Source organism: Corapipo altera, unplaced genomic scaffold, assembly GCF_003945725.1.
Source record: "Corapipo altera isolate COAL_440 unplaced genomic scaffold, ASM394572v1 55, whole genome shotgun sequence".
In the NCBI taxonomy this organism is placed as follows: domain Eukaryota; kingdom Metazoa; phylum Chordata; class Aves; order Passeriformes; family Pipridae; genus Corapipo; species Corapipo altera.
Window position 1 is genome coordinate 16,386,206 of NW_020884882.1, and position 23,411 is coordinate 16,409,616.

At 48.5% G+C, this 23,411-nt stretch overlaps 1 protein-coding gene across 12 annotated transcripts in view; it reads left to right on the plus strand.

The window, feature by feature from the left end:
- Positions 1-695: 695 nt before the first annotated feature.
- Positions 696-23,411, plus strand: part of ITPR1 (inositol 1,4,5-trisphosphate receptor type 1) — a 163,015-nt gene continuing 140,299 nt past the window's right edge. For 4 of the 12 annotated variants that reach the window (XM_027640854.1, XM_027640855.1, XM_027640860.1 and 1 more), the window contains exons 1-4: positions 6,938-7,132; positions 15,172-15,279; positions 16,601-16,642; positions 18,947-19,017. In XM_027640854.1, the coding sequence (XP_027496655.1) occupies positions 7,107-7,132; positions 15,172-15,279; positions 16,601-16,642; positions 18,947-19,017 (247 nt within the window). In that variant the 5' untranslated portion in view covers positions 6,938-7,106. Of the gene's footprint in view, positions 796-6,937; positions 7,133-15,171; positions 15,280-16,600; positions 16,643-18,946; positions 19,018-23,411 lie in introns of those variants that run through there. The other 8 variants (XM_027640857.1, XM_027640864.1, XM_027640861.1 and 5 more) reach the window with 4 other exon arrangements.

The window sequence follows — 23,411 nt, forward strand, 5'->3', positions numbered from 1 at the left end:
AATTTTAATCACTGCTGTTCATCCTGGCTGAAGTTGTGATATCACACAGAGACAGGCTGTCACGTTACTGACAACCCGTGACACTGTTCTAGTGCAGAGGAAACCCGGTGAACCTCTCTCCCAGCTCTGTTTGTCTCAGGACAGCCGTGTTCCCCCACCCCCGCCCTGCTCACCGAGGGCTCCCACCTGAGCCCCCGCAGAAGTGACACCACCTGTGCCAGCAGCTGCAGCCTCAGACCTCACGTTTAGGGTTTAGGCGTCACCTCCCCGCTATCCTGCGCTACCCGAGCGGTACCGACACCAGATTTACTCAGCGTTTACTCAGTGTTTACTCTCCCCGGCCGGTTTTCCCGCAGCCCCTGTGCCCGGTACCCCCGCACCGCCGCACCCCGGGACTCCGCGGCGCAGGCAGCGCCTCGCGCCGCCCGCTCTGGGCTCTGTGCGCAACCCCCCGACCCCAACGGGGGGGTCCATCCCATCCCGTCCCATCCCTCCATCCATCCCTCCATCCCCATCCCCGAGCACACGGACCGGGAGCTCCGCTCCCCCCGCCCGGGGTGCGGCGCGGGGCACGCCGGGAGTTGTAGTCCTGGGGGGCGCCGCCGTAGTTGGCGCGGCGGCGGCGGGACTCGGTTTCCCGGCGTGCCCCGCGCGGTACTTAAGGCGCGGCGCGGGGCGCAGGGTGCAGTGACCATGTGGACGCGCGGCTGAGGCGGTGCGGGCGCAGCCTCGGGAGCGGGACCGGGATGGGGTTGTCCAGCCGCACATAGCCTGCCCCGCCGCCTCCGCAGCCAGGTACGGCCGGGAAAGAAGGGAGGGGGGCGGCGAGCGACCGCTGGGAGAGCCTCGAGCCGCAGCCCGGGGGATGCAGCCGGTGCTGGGCGGGGATGCCCGCGGGATGCAGCCGGTGCTCGGCGGGGATGCCCGGCCGCCGGAGCCCTGGCGGGACGCGGCAGGGACCCTCCGCCCTCCCGGCGGGTCCCGGGAGGTGGAGGGCTGGGGTCCCATCCCCGGGACCACCGGGGGCTCGGCGGTGCAGCCCCGTGTCCGCTCCAACTTTCCCCGTGTTTTCCCCCGTACCCGGGGCTCAGCCGCGAGGGATGTTCTGCGTTATGTAAACACTGGCGAGCGCCGATGGGGACTTGGCTACGGGCGATCTTCCTCTTAAATGGTCAAAAACCGGGCGGCGGTGGGTGGATGTTTCGGAGGGTCCCGGGGACTGGCCCGGCAGCCCAAATATTTGGCTGTTTCCTGGACTACACTAACTGGACTGGAGCGGGGGAAGGGGTGGGGGCACATGTGCGTTCCCCATCCAGGGACGTGGGATGTGCCATAATCCCGAGCGGCTTTACGCCCTGGTGCGGGCAGCTCCGCCTGGTCGGTGCTGCGGGTTGTGCCGGGGCCGGAGCCGCCCCGGGGCCGTGCGGGGTCCGGGGGCTCTGCCCGCCCCCAGCGGGCTCGGGGAGCGGGCACAGCTCGGCTCGGTCAGTCTCTCCATCCCTGCCCCGCGTGGGGCCAGGCTGGCTCGGAGTTTGTAGGAAAACACTCCAACAGGTGAAAGGTTTGACTCAGATTTGTGCCGTGCAGCAGTTCTGTGCCCGCTCAGCACAGATGGATCGGGCTGCGATCCTGCTGCTCGCAAATCAGGAAGGGAGAACGTGGCTAATACAATCCAGATCTTTGCCTGATGAAGATTTAGTGGCTGCAGTCGTGTGTGGAGTAGCGTGTGAGGGAGCCCTTCGTTTTATGTATTGACGAGGGTCGGTACCTGTGCGTGTGCTTTGTGTCGTCAATGTGCATTTTGTTGTTTGCCTTGGAGGTTCTTTTCCTGCGCTCGGAAGTTTGCCTGCTATCCCAGGACTTCCAGACTTGTTGAGCCAAGGCCTGGCTGACTCTGAGCCCAGACTAGAGGCCCTCAGTGGAGCTGCTCTCCTTGCAGGGCTCAGCTCTGTGATGGGATGTGATATAAACCCACTGGCCCTTCCTTTCTCTCTGTGGTTTCTCTGTGGCCAAGTTAATGGGCTGCCAGGCACTGGGTTTTCTGTTTGTTGATTTTCTGGACCTTAATTGAAGCCAATTTCCTCACACAGCAAATATTCCAGGTTCTAAATGCCCGGTGGTTTTGCCAGTGTTAGGTCAGTGCCTGGAACAATAACGGGGTTCACGGTGTCGTGGCTGGAGCAGAGCTTTGGTTGCTCAGCACTGGTGGTTCAGTGAATGGAGAAAGGGGGTGGCATCGATCAGGCCATAAATTCTGGTGTAAGAACTTGATGAAGCAAATGTGAAAGTTGACCACGTTGGAAACCAAGTGTCTTGAACTGTTACGAAGGTGAAGAGCTCAGTGTGTCTAAACCAGAAAAGGAGTCACTGTGGAAGTAAAACCATAGTTCCAGTGTGTTTCAAAACTAGCTGTCAAGTAAGCTGATGCTGAGCTGATTATTTGTAATGTTTTCTTTAATCTCTTGTTTGTCAATAACAGGGTTTTTTCTCTTAACATGCCTTATTTCCCCCTGAGATTAAAGCCTTCGCTTGGATTAGATTTTTTTTACCCCATCTGTTTTGCAGCATTAAGTCTTGAAAATAGAGTTTCCTCTTACAGGGGTTCATAAATTAGGAAGTAAACAAGCAGCAAGAGTAACTTTGGTTTGCCTTTGCAATCGTGGGTGGAGCTCTACTGTGGGAAATCGTATATCTTTATAAGATTTGCTAATCCTGAACCCCATCAGTGGAGGGTGGAAGAGGCCCTGGTGAAGAGCACGGAAGGGGTGAGCAGTTGGTGTGTCTCTTTGGTGATGGTTGTTGGAGCTGCAGCTGTGGGTAAGAAGAGGTGGGTGGAGGAGGTGTCCTGGGACTAATGAACAGGGTGTAAAGGGCAGCTGTGGTCTCTGCTTATAAATGAGAAGTGTGATTTCAGGAGGAATTCCTCATGGAAGGGGTGGTCAGGCATGGGAAGGGGCTTCCTAGGGAGGTGGTGGAGTCCCCAACCCTGGAGGTGTCCAAGGAAGGCCTGGACGTGGCACTCAGTGCTCTGGGCTGGGGGACAACGTGGGGATTGGGCAGAGGTTGATGGTCTGGGAGGGCTTTTCCAACCTGAATGACTGTGTGATGTGATCTTATTCGTGGCACCATCAATCCTCTCGTGTCACCTCAGCAAACCTCTGTTGGTGTGGGGCAGTGTAGGAAGTGGAAAAATCAAGTTCAAGTGAAGAACTAATCTGGGGTTCTGCAGCTCACAGGTGTCACTGTATCTTGGAGTGAGACTCAAAACCATGAGGTCCTGCTGTTGTGGTGGCAGGTCTTGGTATGATTTTACAGTAACTGCTGTGGTAAAGGCAGTGCTGTATGACCATGACGCAGTGGCAGCACGAGAAGAGGGCTGGTCACCTGCAAAGGTGGCAGTTTGGAGTGCAATGTGTGAGCAGGGTTCCAGCTCCTCCCGTGCTGTGTGTGTGCAAGGGAACAGTCCCAGTGGCTGGTCAAGTGGGTGAGGTCCAGAAATCCCTTCTGGAAGCAGAAACTCCTTCTGGCTACTTCGTGTAAGGTGAGCTGAAGTGGACAGTATTGAGGTGGAACTTCTGTTTCAGTGGTATGAAGCTGGATTAAAACAGGTTGGGAATATCCTGAGCCCTGCTCAGGTGCCTACCCCCGGGTGGGGCCATCAGGGGAGCAGGTGTATCTTGTCCTGACAGCCCTTCCAGCAGGTGTATCTCGTCCTGACAACCCTTCCAGCAGGTGTAGCTGCTCTTGGGCTTGTTTGTGCCCTGATGAGCAACGAGGCCAATGGCACCTGGGCTGTAACAGCACTGGTGTGGCCACAGGACCACAGTGGCCTGTGCTGGGCAGTGATGAGACACCTGACTACTGTGTCCAGGTCTGGGCCCTCGTGGCATGGGAGACACTGAGGGGCTGGAGCGTGTGCAGGGAAGGGAACGGAGCTGGGAAGGGGCTGGAGCAGCAGGAGCAGCTGAGGGAGCTGGGGGGGCTCATCTTGGAGCAAAGGAGGCTCAGGGGGGACCTTCTGGCTCTGCAACCCCCTGACAGGAGGGGGGGGTCGGGCTCTGCTCCCAGGGAACAAGGGACAGGAAGAGAGGGAACGGCCTCAGGCTGTGCCAGGGGAGGGTGGAGGGTCAGGTGGGACATCAGGAGGAATTTCTCCCTGGAAAGGGTGGTCAGGCATTGGAAGGGGCTGCCCAGGGAGGTTTGGAGTCCCTGTGCCTGGAGATGTTCAGAAATTGAGTAAACTGGTGGTATTGGCCAAAGGCTGGACTTGGTATCTTGGAGGTCTTCTCCAGCCTTCATGGTCTTGTGATCCTGGTTGGGTTGTTGGCTGTGCTGTTCCCCCGTGGTGCCATGTGTGGTGGTTCCTCAGTGCAGAGCAAACTCCTCTGGAGTATCGGATGTGTCAGGTTGCAGAGTGCGCTGGGAGTCTTTGAGACATTATTACCCCATAAATACAAGACAGTTGTAGTTGTAGGATTGTGTCTCGGAGCCGGGAGGATGCTTGGATGCCGTGGGAGGTGGGATGAGGGTAGTGGCTCTGTAGTAGCTGGTAGACGAGCTGCTGGCTCGCCCGTGGGGGCGTGTGAGGGAAGGCGGCTCCACCACAGCAGCTCGTGGAGATCAGGGGGGTTTGGAGGGAGAGAATCCTGTGCTGCTACCGAGTTATGTAAATGTAACGTCTCTGTCACGATGAGACTGTGGTATAAATCCTGAACCCTAAAAATCTGTGTTACTGTATGCTCCAAATTGGTTTCCTCTGCTGAGATAGCAAAGGAATCTGGTGGTGCTTCGGTACCTGGAACCATTTTTGTGGCTCCTGAGTGTGACAGTGCACAAGGGGAGGCAAAAGCCACTGAGCTTCATCCAGAGGGCTGTGCTGGGACTGCACAGGGTCTGCTCCACGGGGTGCTGTGAGGACCAGACTGGAAGAGCCAGCAGAGAGTGTCCCTGGGCTGGGAGCCGGATGCTGTCCGTGTCCACAGCTATTCCAAACGATTCCTGTGCTCATCCACCGGGCATCTCCCAGGGGCTGCTGAGGGAGGCAGGATGCCAGAACAGCACGAGCTTTGATCTGGCTCAGTATCCCTCTCTGATTTCTGTTCCCCACGGACACTCCAAAAGCACTCCAGCAGTTATTGCCTGGTTCTCTGTCTTGGCTCTGTGCATTGCCTGGGGCTGGAGGCACATCCCTCTTTCCAGGGTGCTGCAGCTGCTCTTGGATTGGCAGAGGCAGCCACGGGCAGCCTGTGTCACTCTTGCTTGGGCTGTACCTGTAGAGAATGCACATTTCCAGGTCTTCAGAGCACTTGTGGTTTATGAGATCAAATTCCTTTGGGGAAAAATTCACCCAGAGAAGCTGTGACTGTCCCATCCCTGGAAGTGTCCGAGGCCAGATTGGATGGGTCTTGGAGCAACCAAGTGGAAGGTGTTCTTACCCGTGGTAGAAGGTGGGACTGGATGAGCTTTTAAGGTCCCTTCCAACCCAAACCCATGATTCTGTTCTATGAAAAAAATGAAGATGAAATGGAAACTCCGGGAATTGTAACTCAAGCAAGGAAAGCTGTGACGTTTGGCTGTGGATTCTGAACTCAGAGGAGTTTTATTTTCGTAGCTGTGGTTTTGGTTAAGCCTGTCAAAACTTGGATCAGAGCTTCCTAAGTGTTATATGGGGAATAAAATGTCACTTCATATCTGAGCAAGTTAACCCTCTAGAGGGAAAAGTGGGTTGGAAATGTGCCTGGAAGCCTGTGTTGTTTGGTGGTTTATGGCTTGTGGCAATGCAGTGCACCCTCACATGCCAGATGCCAATGTGAGGAGTGCTGTGGGAAGATGAGTGTTCACAGCTCAGTGATATCTTCTCTGGAAGTGTCCAAGGCCTGGTTGGACAGGGCTTGGAACAACGTGGTCTAGTGGAAGGTGTCCCTTCCCATGGCAGGGGGTGGGACGAGATGAGCTTTTTAAGGCCCCTTCCAACCCAGTCCAGTCTGGAATTCTGTGTGTGTTTGTCTAATAGGTGATCACAGGATGGGGAAGAGCTCTAGGAAATTGGAATGTCAGATGAAGCAAATTTCTGCGTTAGGATGTTGGGTAGTGCCTCTGCTTTTGGGGCAATGTGGTGCTAAGCTCTAAGCTGTCAGCTTGGAGGATGGATCCCAGTGTCAGGATGCACACACACAGTTCCTTCTCTCCTTATCCTGTCCTGTGCACAATGTCTATGGTCAGAAGATCATAATCTCTGTGCAGGTACATGGAAGAAATGTCTGATTACAGTAGGTCAAAAAATGGCTGCTTCCCAAAGGCTGGAGCTTGGTTTTTGTTGGTAATTTGTGGGAATTGTTTAGTAGCAGTTTCATGTGAAACTTCGACAAACATTTCTTTCGTGCCTTGGCTCATCCTTTCCCCTTCTTCAGAAATTCAGAACCTACCACAAAGTTCTGAGGGGAAAAAAGCTTTTGTTGCAGTCCAGGTATGTCCTGTGTCCTCCCTCTCTGAGGCACATGGATGTGGAGGCAGACACATAACTGAGCTGGCTGATGATGCTTGATCTGCAGGGTTAATTAAAATAATCCTGCAGTACTTGGCTGCTCCTCTGTAAGGGTTTAGCAGATTCAGCTGCTAATGCTCTTTGAGATAAGATGGTTCAGTATTTTGAACCTTTGCCTCAGAAGAATGACTTGTGCTTGAGTTCTAGAAAATTACTGTTGGGGGGCCAACAGGACCAAGTCCCCCTGGGGCCCGGAGCCTTCATCTGTGAAGGAGCCTGGCCCATCGGGGTTTTTAGCTCAGCAGGGCTCAAAGTAGGTCCCCAGGCCACCAGTGGTTCTCCACACGTGCTCGTCATGTGCTGGCAGTGGCTCCTCCTCTTGGGCTGGTTGTCCCAGGCACTGAGGTTTTAGCCCAGACCCGGGAGCCTGCGGAGGTGTCCGGGAGGGGAGAGCCGGGAGCACCCGCCTGAGGGTCCTGCCTCTGGAGCTGGGGACACTCCTGAGCCTGCAGGAGAGACTTGCCAGCGGGAGGGAAGCGCTGACTTCGCTGCCAGCGTGGACCCAAGTGTGCCAGGGGACATCCTGCAAAGCCCAGCCCTGGATTCCGACAGCGGAGCCGCGATGGAGGAGAGGGAGCCCCCGCCGAGGTGCAGTGCTGCAGGAGGGGGAGTGGGACTGGGGCACAGGGGAAGTGTTGGGCAGCAGGAATAGAGAGAGATGCAGGTGGATGAAGGCCACCGAAGTGGAGAGACAAGGGAACTGCTTGGCAAAATTTAGGGAGTGTTTCTTTTGCTGAAGAGTCTGAGGAAGGAAGGGCAGAGGGTTGACATGGGGAGCAGGACTGCAGGAGCCTGTTCCTGGTGAGGAGGGGTGATGTGAGGAGCAGGGCTGCAGGAGCCAGCTCCTGCCATGGTGAACCCTCAGTAGATACATGACCACACCAAATGAACTTGAGACTGTTCTGTACCCTCTTCTCCCCTGGCCATCTTTCTTCCTTGGCCAAACCCCAGCTGGTGTTACAGACCAAGCTTGCTCTTTTTCCCCATGACGTTGCTTGTCCTGGTCCTTTTGGCATGTTCCAACTCTCTCCTTCTGATAGGAAAGTAGTGGAAAACCTTGTGGCCCCCTCGTGGGGGCCTTGTCCAGAGGCTGATGTCTGGGCTGCCTCCTCCCAGCACAGTTGGAGCAGTAAGGACAGCCCTCAGTCCACATCAGCTCCAGGAAGTGCTCCTTACTTCTAATGGGAATAAAGAGATGCTGTCAGCTCATACTTGGTTTGGAACAAAAACTGATTTTTTTCCCCCTGACAGTGCCTCTCTAATGGATTTTCCCTTTCCAGCTCCCTGCAGGTGCCTGTCACTAGGACCTGTCAGTTGTATTTGTTACCTCAATCTTGGGCTGCTGTGTAAGATATCCCTGTCAGTGTAACTTCTGTGCTTCTGACCTGAATGTTATGGTTGCGCTGGGCAAATAAAAAGATGCAGGTGCTCTTTCTAAGGAGAAAAGGACACTGTGCATGTTTGCTTTCCTGTGTTGAGGATTTATTGAGGTTAAAGTTAACAAAATGAGTTACTTTATCTGTTTCTCCCTTTTTCTTAAACTGCTGTTGGACCTATGAAATAGTAACTTCTGAATAACTTTATCACTGATGTGATAAAAAAATCTCTTTATCTGTGAAGTGGCAAATAGTATGAATAGAACATAATTAACTTGGCCCTCATCCTGCTGTGTGGATTTCCACGCCTCTTCCAGCTTATTTCTGGAGGAAGGGGAAGCGTGTGCTTGATTAGCTGTGCAGGGAGACTGAGCTCCCTCCTGGGAGAACGGGGGCTGCTGGATGGGGATTCAGGAGACCTGGATTCAGATCTGGGCTCTGAGTCTGACCTCCTGCATGTCCTTGAGAAAGTCACGGTGCTGTGCTGCTCCTCCTTTCCCTCTGCCACAGCTCCATCTTGCTCAGCCTGGAGAGGGGAGGGAAATCTGCTTCTCAGGAGGAGAATACTTGGTCTGAGAAGGTGCATTTGTGCCCTTTAATCTAACGGTTCATCAGGTGCCATGTGTTGGCAGAGAGCAGCTCCTGGGCATGAAAGGTTGCAGTTAAATGGAAAACAAGATCCCGTGGTAGATAAACGTTCTGTGCTGATAGTTTGTTGTTTTTTTTTTAATGTTTAATCTCTGAAATGTAACTGCATGTGCATAAAACACGTGCTGAGCCCTCTCGGCATCCAACACCCTTCCCGAGCAGCCTCCTGCTGCAGGTGAGCCAGGGTGAGAATCCCAGACTTCAGCTCCATATCCCAGTACCCAAAATCCCTTGGATTTGCCTTTCCTGGCGTGTGCAAAGAACTCCTTTTAGATTTGCTAAGTCAGAAGCTTTGCAGATGACGGGGGAGCTTCGTCCCTCAGCCCCAGCACGGTGACTGTTCACTGGATGAGCTTTTAAATAAAGCACTTCCTCCCTGCTTTGGCAGTTTTAATGGGATTCTTGGGAATCTTTCTCACAGCCCTCGGGGACGAAACCTTCCTTTTTTTACTGAAATAAGAACTGGAAATATCAAGTCGGGGCTCAGATTTTCAAGTTAGCTGCACCTGTGAAAATAGATACAGAATGTTGGGTGGGTGTTATCCAAAAAACCATGGAATGTTAGTTGGAAACGTTGGATCAAGTCTGTAGGGCCAAACTTTCAGCCAAGTAATCCTGTAAAGTGGGTTTACCAAACTGTATAAGCGTTGGACTTTCAGTTCAGTACAGGGAGTCAGGGTTTGGTTGCATTTAAAAAAAATGTTATTTTGCTTGGCCTAATTTACAAATATTAAGGACCCAATTCCATTTAATTCAAACACAGACTTCCCTGGTCTTGGGGGTTCTCAGATCTGTTAGTTTTTGGATGATTCTTCACATGCTTGTGCCATTAAGCAGTTCTCTGTGTTTGCTTCTTTGTCGTCTCTCTACCCGTAAACTCTGCTCTTGTTTCTGTCAAAAACTGAAGCAAAATTAAACTTTCACTGTGGAGTTTCCTGTCTGCAGTAATGAAGCTGAAGCACTTCAGTACAGTTAGAGATTTTATTGGTAACTAAACAACCAAGATAGTGAAAAAGACTTTGATGAAGTGTAGCTCCGGTCCCTCTACATATAAAATTGCCAATCTCTATTTAATTGAGCACTAAAGCACAGTGAAAATATGCCAGCAGAGAACCAAGTGCATCATGGGACTGCAAGGCACAGCAAGGAGCTTTTTCTGCTCCAAACAAACATCATTAGAATCATCTTAAAGAGATTAAGTAATTTGTATCCCGGTTGCTGGAAATCAAACCATCGGCACCGAGACAAATTCGCTCTCGTTTATTTTACAAATAGGATTTGCAGTCATAAGGTAAAGAATTAAAATCCCACACAAAAGCAGGCGTGTGAGACGTGAAATGGGGAAAATAGCTTTGGGTGCTTTGAAAAGCCTTTCAGCAAACAATTGAGATGAGGAATAACTGCAGTGCAGCAGTGTTGTCACAAACAGTCCCCGTGAGGAGGGACTTCAAACGGGGCCTTGACTCTGCTCTTCAAGGAAAGCAAACTTCCAGTGTCACTCTGGAGCCTGTTTTTTCTCATTTAGCGTCAGGATGGAGATGAGTGATGGGGCAAATTAGTGTGAAATGTTTACAAAGCAGTTGCATTTCCCATTCTGAGGTTTTCAGAAGGCAGCTGTCTCATTAAGGTATTTGATAGTTAACAGTCAGTTTGATTTTTCCCGTGTTTTCACTGCTAATTCTGCTGTAACTGCCACTGTGAAATGTGTTTCTGTGAGAAAAAGGACTGAATTTCAGTGACTACACCAAACTGATACTGGCTTGTTCAAGGCCATCAGGCTGAGCTTATGCTCTGCTTGTGCCCTAAAATAGTCCTGAGAGTCAGAGGGAGGGTCTTTGGGTTGGGACCTTTGGGTTGGGAAGGTGCTGGTGGTCAAGGGCTTGTACAAATCCCCAGTTTGCATTTCAGAACTGGGTCTTTTCAGCCCCTTTTGCCTTAGGGAAACCAGCTTGCTTTGAGGACATACAGAGGATAATCTATGGTGAGAAATAATCAGAACTGACCCTCAGAATTGTGGCACTTTGTGTTCAGTCAGAAGATTGAACTCGTGGTCTTGTGATGTAGGTTTGTGTTCACCAGAGCAGGAGGGGAAAGGCAAGTCCTGAGGCTCCTGAGGTGAACAACAGGTTTTCCTGGGTTTAATTCACTGCCTGGATTTCACTAATGCATTTTCAGATCCAGTCCCATAGAGCCAAATGACTTGGAAATCAGTGTCTTGCAATTCCCAGGAAATTCAACAGATTGTTGTATTTATTTATTTATTTTGGTAGCTTCCTAAACAGAGACTTCACTTTGTTTTCCTGTGCAGATAAACTGGATATAAACATATCTAAAGACACATTAACTTTTTTATAGACATGAGGCAATCATCACCAACATAATTATAAAAATTTGGGCTTTCAAGGCGTTAAAAAATACTGTAGAATGTGTTCATCCCTCAGGTATTTTTTGATGTCTATGGGTAGTTATAGTTTACTTCTCAGTGTACAGTCCACTTTTAGTTTAGGTTTCTTTTGAAAAGTTCAGTCAGTCTTTCTGTCTGTCAAAATTAGGCCCTTCAGCTTAGTGGGAGAAGAACATTATTTTGAAAACTAGTGTTGCTGCTGTCGATGTTGCTGCCACCTGAGTTCAGCTCAGGTGGAAGGTGGAAGAACCTAATTTATACTAGATATTGCTATCCTTATCAGTGCTTCATCGTGGATTTGTTTTAAGTGAGTTTACCTAGAAGGAATCTTGTTTTCCCTCAGTGCTAAGGAGAAAAGGAGGACAATGCTCCATGGGCTGGAGCTGGAGGGGTTTCTTGCAGGACTCCCCTCTTGCAAGGGTGTGAGAATCCCATTAAAAGTGGGATTGTGCAGGGAATAACTGCAACTGTTCCTTTAGGGCCGTCCCCTCCTCTGGTTTCAGTCAATTGCTCCTGGCACGGGCATATCTAAAATAAATAAACTGTGGGGTAATGGTTGTGTTTGTCTACGCAGCACAATTGCTTTATGAGCAGTGATTGTTCTGTACCCACGAGAGCCAGGGACGGGGAGGGTTGAGAATCCTCCTGCCCTGTGTACCCAGGGGCTGCTCGAGGTCGTCTCCCATCTCTGGCCGGTGCAGTGAGGAGGGAAGTGTCCTTCTGTGGCCAAGGGACACACAGGGATGCTCTGGCTGATGTGTCCAGGAGGAAACCTGCTCTCCTCAGTCCCTGTGTTCTGAATTTGGGGTGAGTGTGCCAAGGACGACAGATTTTTACTGCCTCAACCTCTGGCTTCTCCAGCTGAAGAGAATAACCAAAAATGAACCCCATAGAGGTGTGATCTGGGCAGGATTAGTGTGGTCTGCTGTTGTTGATATGCCACTTCTTTTAAAAGGTTTTTAAACTGGGTATTTGGAAATTGTGCTCTTGAAAACCTTTGTCTCACGTTTCCTGGTTGTCCTTGTCAAAGGTGGAAAACACTCAGTTTGTGGTGGCTCTGATCATTTAGTGTTTAATGCAAATAACTGACCTGATTTTGTTAGGTGTCACAAGTCCCTTTTGAGGAGGCTAAAACCAGCTTTGAAGATAAATCAGTGTAGAAATTATTCTCTTTCCTTGCAGCTCTTGCATGTGGGGAGGCCCGTTGGGTCACTGAGTCCCTCACTCCATCTGGCAGTGCAGCATGTTCCTGAGCACCAGCCAACCTCAGAAACAGCAGGTTTGGAGATAAATGTCGAGGGGACTGACTTTTGCCATTCAGTTATTGAAGAATAGATATAGACAGTGTTGGTTTTGACTGTGGGTAAGCCTTAGGATAAGTCAGTATTTTATAAAGAGCTCACCCCACTGGGAATTGGCTCGTGCTTCCTGAGGTGGAGGAGCTCCATCTGAGCAGCTCCTGGTGTGTTGGAGATGACATCACATTGATGGGTGTTAGAACAGGATTCAAAAATACAAGAAAAGTGGGAGTGAGGACTTAACGTGGTAAATAATCCACGCTTAAGCCTCCAAAAATAAGCCCAACCCTTTGTAAGGCTTAACTCCAGCCAGGCTGCTGACCAGCAGGAAACTGGTCCTGTTTGGGAGCAGGAGGGCCTGGCCTTCCAGTTTGCACCCTGAGGTGCTCAGAAGCAGAATCCAACTCTGGAGGGATGGCTTTGCAAGCTTGCCCAGAAAATTCTGAAAAGGATCTGGTGAAGAGCCCAGCGATGAAATTCAGTCATATCTGAACTCCTGCCAGGCTTAACACGACCTTTCTCTTCTCCAGAACTGTGAGAGGTGAAGCTGCTAAAGATTTTATTAGTGGAAATGTCAGTGAATTGCAAAAGAGCTTATTTTAGGGGTTTACACTGTTGTGGTTTGTCAGGGTACAGCATCGTGGTGTGTTGGGATCTTCCTCACTGAAGAAAACAGAAGGAAATTGAGGCTGGATCCTGGAAAGTGATGCAGGAATTTGCTTGTCCATCCCTGGACCTGGGCCTGGTCAATGGGCTGAGATTATTTATTTTTGCCAAGAAAAAAATCTCAAATGGAAGTCAATAATTTTGACCTCCACATTCCCTTGGGAACAACTGGGCTGAACATCTTCCTCTCGCAAAGGGAAGAGTAGTCCCCCTCACACCCTGAGCAGGAGACCTTAATGCCCTTGTAGGAAGGGGTCATTAGGAAGTATCTGCATTTCTTGTTGACTTAACACCTTTTTGCTTTGGGCTGTATTAATTCAGGGCTTAATTTTGAGGGAAAACAAGTTTTTTTAGTCTGAAGTTGGTAGTTACCATCCAAGTCAGGAAATGCAGAGCTGTATTTCTGGTACTGCTAATTCAGTCCCTCTGCATATTTGTGTATGTTTTGTGGCATACATCTTAAAATAGGTAGTGATGTTTTTCTGTCCACTTATCAAGATAGAATGGGAACAGACTGTGTGACATGCAGAGGCTGAAGGACTTGGCATTAAACAGGCAACCTGGAGCCAAATATTTGCTTGTGTGTGCAGATTCCAGAGGGGCTGAGACCCCTTTACCTGTGTATCAGCTTGGCCTGTTATCTCCTGATTTTCCTCAATTTGTTTTTAATTGTACAAATGACACAGATTTACAGGCATGGGAATGTCTACAATGTGCTTTGACTTAATAATAATGGAAATAGTTGTTTTTCCCACCAGCACCAACGCTCTGGGGGTGAGGAGGGAGAGCTGGTTGGAGCTTTTCAGAGAAAAATTGTTAACTTCAGGTTTTTGTTGCACTTTCCCAGCTGCATTATCAGCATCACCTTTTAGATCTCCCTGACTCTGTCCTTGCTGAGCTCCAGCCTTGCTGAGCAAACTGATCCTTACACTTTGGGTAAGCAAGATAATGCTCAGTGAAAGGGAATATTTCTCCCAGTACAAAGTCAGGGCTGTGCTCTGTAATCAGCAGAACTTCCTGCTGCTCAGTTCTCCTGGTCACAGACCGTTTAAAGGTGTGATGTCTGAGAGGGTGGAAGTGCTTTCAGTTATTTTTCCCTTAAATCTGGCAGTGTTGGCCGTGGAACAGGTCACAGCCTGTGAGGAGGAGCAACTTGGAAGAGCCTCGTTGCTCCTGCTGTTTGAGGCCTCAAACACAGGATATTTCGGTGTTTTGAACTGGGTGATCAAAAAGCAGGGCTTTGGGAGCATCTCCTGGAAACCAGAAAAATTGGGCTTGGAAAAGATGTCTTTGAAGGTTTCTTCAGTTGGGTTTTTATTCCGGGCTCGTGTTGTTTGTCTCTCTCCTGCTGTGACAGAGCCAAACTCGCTTTGCTATATTTATTGAAATGACAGGTGGGTTCTGTGTCATTCTGGCCAGGATTTGGGGTTTTAGAGAAAATACACTTCTTAATACAGTGGGAGTTGACAACAGTCAGTGTCTGTCTCCTCAGTGTTACATTTAGGCCAGCTATTTTAAACCCAGGATTGAAGTATTGCTGATTTCACGGGGATTTGTCTGCCTAATAGAGTATTTGACTCAGAAAAATCTTAATCTTTCTGTTTTTCCATGCAAAATCCGTTGTCAGGCTTATTCAGTGGGTCTTCACCTAATTCTGTCTTGGGGTCTGCAGGTGTGAGCAGGGGGCTGCTGGTGTTGGTTGTGTCAAAATATTGACATGACCAAAAAATACCAACAGGAATCACATCAATATTTTACATCCCCTTTCCCAGGAGCACCATTCCAGCACGGGAGAGCCTTTAAAATGTGCTTGGACCTGCCTTTGATTCTGATAAAGGATCTGGCAGAGAAATGTGTTGTGATCTAGATACAAATAATAAACAGAGGCATCCCACTCTTCCCTGCCTTTCCTGCCACTGGAGGCATGGAATGGGCTGGTTCACCTGAACTGAAATCACTGAGCATCCTTTGGGATGGAAATGGCTGCCTGTAAAACATTCCCAAATGGAATGGGATGCCAGTAGCTGCTTGTTTTTTCCCCTTGTTTGTTTTTCCAAGCAGACACTGTGCCGTGCTGGGATTTCTTTGATACCTGAAATTCCAGTGCAAGAACTTGCTCAGTTTTTCAAACAAATGCACAGTCAGAAGTGAAGGGTCCTGTTGTTGTAACCTCTGGTTCCACCAAGAAATTCTACCTCATTAACCTTGTGCTTTGTCCTCTCTTCTCCCTTCCAGGGGCAGTAAGCCAGAGATGACTGACAAGATGTCGAGCTTCCTTCATATTGGAGATATTTGTTCTCTCTATGCAGAGGGCTCAACAAATGGATTTATTAGCACTTTGGGGTAAGAACAGCTGTTCTCTTGTACTAAAAGCACCGTAAGAAGGAGTAGCAGAGCTCAGCCAGCTCTCCTGAGCCTGATCCCAGGGAATACTGGGTAAAGCAAAGTAGCTTTATATATGGATTTGGCCCTGCATTTAAAGATGGCCTAAAGTTGCCATGGCAGGGTAGATGGGAGGCTGGAGAGAGTATCAATGGCTGTGGTGTGGTTTGGATGTCCTTGGTGGGGAGGAAGGACCTTGTCAAGTGAAGGTGTGGGTAGAGGGAGTGGATGCAATGAAATGATTTTTGTGTTGTTGTCTGTCCCGTGTCCATCCATGTGTCCCGTCCTGTCCCTCCCTGCCCCTTGCCCCAGTCAGGGATGAATAGACCCCAGTGCAATCTACTGACTGGAAAAGAGGCTGTAGCATAGGCCATGTAAGTAGTTTAAATATATATATGTATAAAAAAAGAACCCCCAAGCCAAATAGTTTATATACCACTAACTCATCACTATGACTAGTTTTGTCTTAAATTGAAGTTTAATTTGAAGTTTCTCTCCAGTGAAAGGAGAACATGTTTTGACCCTTGTGTTTGCCCAAGGCAGTGGCAGAACCCTGGAGCTGTGGTGGGAGCTGTACTGTGCCAGCTCCTGCTTCCCACAGAGCTCCTTCATGCTTCCTCTTCCCGAAGACACTGAGCAGGGGATCTGGAGAGAGTTCCTCTGGAGCAGTGGGAAGTGCCTGCTCCTCCAGTGATCAGAAAAGTAACCTTTCACGTGGGAAAAGGAAGAGTTGGCAGAGCAAAGCCGTGGAAGTGGAAGGTGGCTCTGAGGAGGGACAGGGGATGTTTTGTCCTGCTGAGGAGAAACCTCTCCAAAGGCAGAGACCTTGCAGGGGGCCGGGTGAGAAGCTCCAGGAGCACATCTGCCACCTTCTCCCAAAGCCAGGAGCAATCAGAGGGAGGGAATAGTGTGCATGCCACGTGGCTGTGGGACCTCAGTGCTGAAGGAGCAGCCAAGAGGCACCAGGCAGGTGGCTGTGGGGAGTGGGCACACACACAACGTGCTCTTTCTCATTTCCAGTAGCCATAAGGGCCTCAGGGTGGGTACAGTGACAGCAAATTTTTTGATGTCTACTGTCCAGATGCATCTGATAAATGGAGCTCCCAAGCAGGGTACAAAGACAGCATCCTGGTAAGTGTCTCTGCAGGAAACCACGGGCTGGAATCTCACCTGAGTGACTCCGAACTAACTTGTAGGTTTAGTCCTCTAGCTATTAGGATTCTGAAAAATAAAGGGGCAGAGAAGGAAGCAGACACTGAAGATGCACCATGATCTATTATAGGAAAGAGAAGAAAATATGGGATGCTGCCAGAAAAGAAAGAAGGTATGATAAAGCAAGGGGTGTAGTAAGTAGGGTCGGTCGAATAGTATTTGGCGAAAATGTATTTGACAGATTTCCCAGGCCCTGGTCAAATATGCCACGTGCACTCTGCAGTACTCGATCAGTGACTGGCCAAATACTATCTGCTGAACACTGGCAACATGACCTCTGTGGGACATTTGGCTCTTTTCTTTCTCCCCAGTCCTGAAGTTTGGCAGTAACTAATCCCCGAGCGAGTAGAAAGCCGCGCTGTTGTGTCGGATCCCACCCGGTGCATGATGACCAGTTTGCAGTGGCTGTGGCTTTGATGGCATTGCTGAGCAGAGATTTTTCACCATGGGTGGTCCTTTTGGACATCACAGGCCCTGAGCACCTGTGTTTTCTAGGCTTGATGAGACGTTCTCATGGCAGGCCCAAAGACCCCCCAGTGTTCCCAAGCCTCCTCTCTGATTTGGTTAGTGCTGTTTTAAGGTAACTGCATTATATAATGGCCACATATCTTCTGAGCCTAATTTAAGCCAGAAATCCTAATTGCTATGTGAAACATGAAATGCATTATCATCTTAATAAGCCTTCATAATCTAATTAGTTTTGTCCCATATTTAATTTAGTCTTTGTCCCGGAGAAAATTAAAGCAGCAAAGGAAAGATTTGGTGTAATTGTCCTTTAGCCCATGTGGAGTTTTGACAGTCTGATGTCATAACAATGTGTAATGACTTGTTCATGTGGTTACTGAAGGTTGAGGAGCAGATGCCACTACACATTCTAATGCTGTCCTAAATCTCTGAAGAGTGTTCCTAATTAATATTCCTATGACAAGACTGTTGCTTAATCAGGACTTTACTCTTGCTGTTTCCCAAACTCAGTGCTGTCATCACGATGATTACTGGGGTACAATATATCCTCTTCTGTGTTTCTCACCCTGTAAAATTTTTCTCTTGGTAGTTTGGGAAGTTCCTCTTCACTTCCAGTTAAATTTCAGATGAGAGGGATATATTGCACTGAGATGATCTCTGTGTGGGATGATCAGAGTAACCCATTTGATGCTTTTTGGCCCTTAGTTCACTAGTAGCAGGTGCTTCAGCTCAAATATTAATACCATTCATGCTGGAGCCACCTCTATGTCTATATAATCCTGAATAGGGAGAAAATCCATGGGGAAAAAGCAATTTACTCTGAATGTTTTGCATATGCAAACTTTAGATGCATAGAACTGTTGAGTCCACTTAGTGTCTCTGATCTCTGAATTTTCATGCACTTGGTTGTTTTCTATAATTGTTGTCTGAAGATGCTCCCTGCATGTGACCAGCCCCTGCAAGGAACAACTCTCATATTCTAGGTCTCAGTCTCTCTCAAGTTGATTCTGCATGGGAATGGACCTCTCAAACCTTTGACCTTGGAGTTTTACTTTCTACTTCTGTGTAGAAGCCTCTTTGACAGATTGTTTTTTCGGGGCCAAATTGAGTCACTGAGGATCAAATCAAACCACGAAATGTTTGGTTACAGCTGCAATTTCACAATTTGGAAGTGGTGTCACTAAAAGTGCAATTCCACCCCGATCCAAAGTGTGCTGGGGGCAGAGCAGTGGGAACAGGTGCATCTTAACTATTCCCTTCATTCTGTGGGGTTTAATTGACCCTCTGGGGTTTTTGCAGGTGTGTATTCACACAAAGCTCGGTCCTGGCATTCCCTATTGGAATCTCTTGGCCTCACTTGTCCAGCTCCCCTCCTTCCTGGTAGAACAGGAGGAGGCTGGCTCGACCCCTTGGCTCACCTTGTGTTTGCCTGGGGAGCAGGATGGTCTGTCTGTGCCTTCCTTTTTCTCAGGAGTCAAATTTTACCCTGGCAGTGACTGTTCCTGCCGTTTTTTAATACTTGAGGGGCCACAGGGTCAGTGTCCAGTTTGCATAGTTGTCATATTTTGCTGTTCTCTACCCATATAAACACATTTTGAGCGTGACTCAAATCTGTCCAAGAGGCAGTGGCTGTTCTAAGGGTGTCTGTCACCTCCCTAGAATATGGGCTGTTCTGTCTGCACCTCCAGGAGAGGACATAAAGATGATGCAGAACAGAGGAGCAATGACTTATTTATTGTCCCACCTACCAGGAGCATAGCTCTGGGCAACAGTACAAATTAGCTGCATGCTTCTGACCAAGATCTGGCATAAGATGGCATTTGGGGAATGTCTTCTGCTCAAGTGGCCACTCGGATGAAATATTGCAAGTGAACCACTTTGGTTTTGCTAACGAGGACGTGGGGAACTGCCAGGGGGATAAAATCTCACTTTGCTGCTCATTTCTTTGCAGCCTTGTGGATGATCGGTGTGTTGTGCAGCCAGAGGCAGGTGATCTTAACAACCCACCCAAAAAATTCCGAGGTAAGTCGGTTGGACAGCTCATTACCCTGCTGGTTAGAAACGATTCTTCGCTTTGTGCAGCCACGTGGAACGATCTCTGACCTCTCTGCTTTCTATAGCATATTTCAGTGCCATCTTCTTCCATGAAGGACAACTCATGGGGGGAAAAAAAAATACCTATGTGTGAATGCCTGTTGTGGTTTAACCTGAGTTGGCAACTCAGCCCCACCCCGGTGGGATGGGAGAGTAAAAGTGAGAAACTCGTGGGTTGAGGTGCAGACAGTTTAATGGGTAAAGCAAGAGCTGCACACACAAGCAAAGCAAACTAGGGAATCTTTCCTCACTTCCCATGGGCAGGCAGGTGTCTGGCCATATCCAGGAAGTGAAAAGAAGGCTTTGTGAGGGGATGGAGATGGGGCTGCCAGTTGAGACTGCCTTTCAGGTCTGTCCAAACTTAGAGGATCCCTGGAAATTTCCTTTTCTTTTTCTCCGTTCTGTCCCGTGCCTTTCAATTACCCAGAACCAAACCTGTCTCAGAGAAGAGGAAAATAAGAAGGAGCAAATGTTTGCAACAGCTATTGTTGTGTGACCTAACTGGATATTAACCACCTTAGGCTTTGCTTTCACTCTGCCAGGAAACTTCTGCTCAGTGATAAGAAATGAGTGCCTGCTGCTCTGCACAGCTTGGCAAGGCCTGACTTGTTTAAGAAAAGTCTCAGACAGGAAGAGAAGCACTAGCTGGGATTTTGTTTGCAGAGACCTTGGAATTCTTTTTTCCTTTTTTTTTTTTTTTTTCACCCTTTGGATGCATCTTTTACCCAAAGGATAACTCAGCCAAATAGTTTGAAATGTTGAGCTGGATTTTGTTGTTGTTTCAGATGTAGCAGCAACTGTGTGTCTCGTTTCTTTGGATGAATCTTGTTCCCTTGGTTATGTTTTGCCTTTACCAGGGTCTCAGAATCACCAGGATTCTGTTCAGGTGTGGCCAGAACTGCAGGTGATTGCCCTTGAAAATCATGTACCTTCTGTGCTGCTTGTTTTGCTTGCTGTTCTTTAAGTGCTTTTGGGTTTGTTTTTTTTTGTGCCATGACATGAAGATGTCTCATCTAATGAAACTCTTCTAAAATATCGCTGCAGTCTGTGAGTTCTTGTTGGTTTTTTTTTTTTCTCCCTTTTTCCTGGAAAACTAAAGAGCTGATAATTCAAATGCTAAAGAGGCAACCTGGGGAAGGTTTCAGTATTCAATGTTAAGCTCTCTAGAAAAGAGAACAGTGTTGTTATGTGAACCAGAGCCTTGACTCGAGGCATTTCTTGATGTTAAAATCACAGGAAAGAATAAAACCAGGTTTGACTGAGACCGCTGAGTGTAGATGGAGGTGGAGGGAGAGAGGGAGAGAGAAAAGAATGAAAAAAGGCACAGTTTAGGAACTGCAAGTACAGAGAGACGTTTGTCTGACATAAAACATTGTGGTTAGACGTTGTAAATGTTCTCATATTACTTATAATTTATACAGGGAGGAAGAATGGTGTGAACCTTTTCCAACCTTTGTAGTTACTTCAGTAAAGCTTTCATGGGGAAGTTTATGCTTAATGGTAAATGGCAACAAAAGTCATAAAATTTTAGGAGGCATTTCTGTTATTTATACACACACTTTGCAAGTGTAGTCTGAGATAAAATGCTTTCTATGATAAGTATGTTCAGAGGAGGTAATAATAAAGTTTATCACACCAGAAATGGATAATACCCCTTTTCTGTGGTGAAGCAAAGGCCCCCAAAGGCTGGTCTGGGGTTGCACTGGGGGTTCCTGGCAAGGTCAGGACCTACAGCCATGTCCCTGCAATCTCAGTCGGGGTTTTTATGGCCCCTCACAAAAACCCCTCCCTTGCACACAGAACTCAAGGCCCTCCCAAAGGGACACTCATCCAAACAGCAACATTTACATCTGGGATATAAAGCAGCAGTGGGAAAATGGGATGCAGTTGTCTCAGTGTTTAGTTTTGTGACAGGGACAGCAGGGCAGTGGCACGAGGTGCCTGTGGGACAGCCTGGGCTGGGAACTGCTGGGCAAATGTTGTTCTGTCCTGTAAGCTTTAACATGGTGCCCAGGGGTGTTCATATATTGGCTGGAAGGGGTAGATTTAGGTGGGATATTGGGAAGGAATCCTTCCCTGTGAGGGCAGTGAGGCCCTGGCACAGGTTGCCCAGAGAAGCTGTGGCTACCCCATCCCTGGAAGTGTCCAAGGCCAGGTTGGAGCAACCTGGGCTGGTGGAAGGTGTCCCTGCCCATGGCAGGGGGTGGCACTGGATGGGCTTCAAGGTCCCTTCCAACACAAACCCTCCTGGGACTCATACAAGTCCCCCCTGCTGATGCATTGCTGTGACTGGAAGGAATGTTTAAAAATCTCGTTAGAACAAGAACAAAAAGAATCAAATGGGAGTGACCTGCATTGTACCTTCACAGAGGACTGGAAAAACACTGCTGTGAATTTATAACTGGTTTATGTCTCTGTGTGACTCCCCTTTCAAAGCAGCTGTACTGTGGAGTGTCCAGGTCAGTCCCATCTGACCTCTGACCAGGCTTGGGAATTTTCCCTTGTGTGGTGATTTTAAGAAATGTCATTCTGAGCTTCTCAGAGCAGATCTGTCTTCTGTGGGCAGATGTAAAAGAGCTGTAAATATAAATTTTATACTTAATCGAAGCGATGAGAGGTCTCTGGAAGGAAGATTGACTGCTCAGATATGCAGACATGACTCCAAGAAAATTCAGTGTGAAACCAAACCTATCTATCCAGTGGCAGGAGGAATCCATCCAGCTTTTTTCTCAGCCATAGGTGTTTCAGGTTTTAAAAAATGGTGTTGCCTAGGCTACACTTAATCACCTGCATCTCGAGGCAGCAGCAAGGCCCAGGTCTAGAGGATGGTGGGTTTTTTTTCTACTTTAGACCCTTGAATGAGAGCAGAGCTGCTGTGCACGAAGTGGTGGGGTGTGTGCACCATCCCTCTGCCTGGAGAGAGCCTCTCCTGGGAGGAGAGTTTGCCAGGAATGCTAAAATATGAGTATATTCCGTCACCAAACACTGATAACCTGCTCGGGGTGTGAAAACAGTCCCTGCCTGGGGAGTGTGTTCCTAAAAGCAGCCACTTCCCAGCTGAAACGGAGGAGGGCTTTTTGTAGTAAATCTCTGCTTTAAAAAAATGTTGGCTTGGAGTTGTCCTGGAGAAGATGCAGCGAGGGAAGTGCTGGGAGGAAGAGGCTGATGTGCAGCAGCATGGACAGAGTCAGGGATGGGAGGGATGGAAACATCCAGGCTGCTGAGAGGGGAGGAGAGAGGTGTCCTGAGGACACCAGGGCCTGCTTTGGTGACAGAAGAGGCTGACAGAGGGATCTGGTGGTGGTGGAGCCCTGAAGGGGGTGAAGTGCAGGAGAGAAAATGGTCAGGTAAGGTTTGGAGTAGAAGTGTAGATGAGATGTTAAAAAATAAATAAAAATTCAATGTATTAGATGGAAAAAGGTGAAGTGCTGGAGATGAAAGAACTCCAAAGGAAGGTGTTGGTCCAGCACCCTCAAGTTCCTGTGAGTGTTTACCTGCAGTTATTTCACATATTAAATGCTGTGGTGCCTCTTGGTCTTTAAAATATTCCTTTGACCACTTGAAGGTATGAAGGCTGAATTTTTCTTTCTTCACCCCATCCCAATCAGGATTACAGAGCACCTGAGGTTGGATGGTAATTATGGTCTGTGAGATTTCAATGGTGTTTTTTTATTTTGGCTTTCTGAATCCACTTTTAAAATGGTGTTTTGGGTGTGTTTGGTATTTTTCAAGTGCAGTGTTTCTCCAGCCTTTCATGCTTTCAGCTCCAGCTGATTCAAAAGCCCTCTAAAACTGCCTTGCAAAACGTGAAGACTGGAGAGTTACTTTTATTAGGATGTTTCTTTTTAAAAATGTTAATATGAAAACTCTTGCGAAAGAGGTGTGGGGTTTTTTTTCCTTAACTGTTCTAAATGTGTACAGATGAGATTCCTGGAAGAAATCCACTTGTACGAGCCTCCAAAAAAAGAAAGAGTGTGACAGTTCCTTAGTTATCTGCACTTCTGTGAACAGAAAAGGCCTTTTATGTTTTGTATAAAGCTGGAACCGCTGCTCTGATTGCTGCCTTGGAGTGTGACTGTGTGTGAACAGTGGCTATAAATGAATTTCCTTTGAACTGGCATGGATTGGTGTGGAAAGAGTGAACTGGAGCTGACCCTCAGCTCGGCTAAAACCCCACTTCTCACTAGAAATCATTCCTGCTTAAATGCGTGGAGACAGATCCATGTTCCAGAATCAAATTGTGACCTGGGGAAAGTGCAGCAGAGCCTGGGGTGGGTGGGTTTGTGTCCCAGCTGCTGTTCTGGGCTCCAACAGTTGGTTTG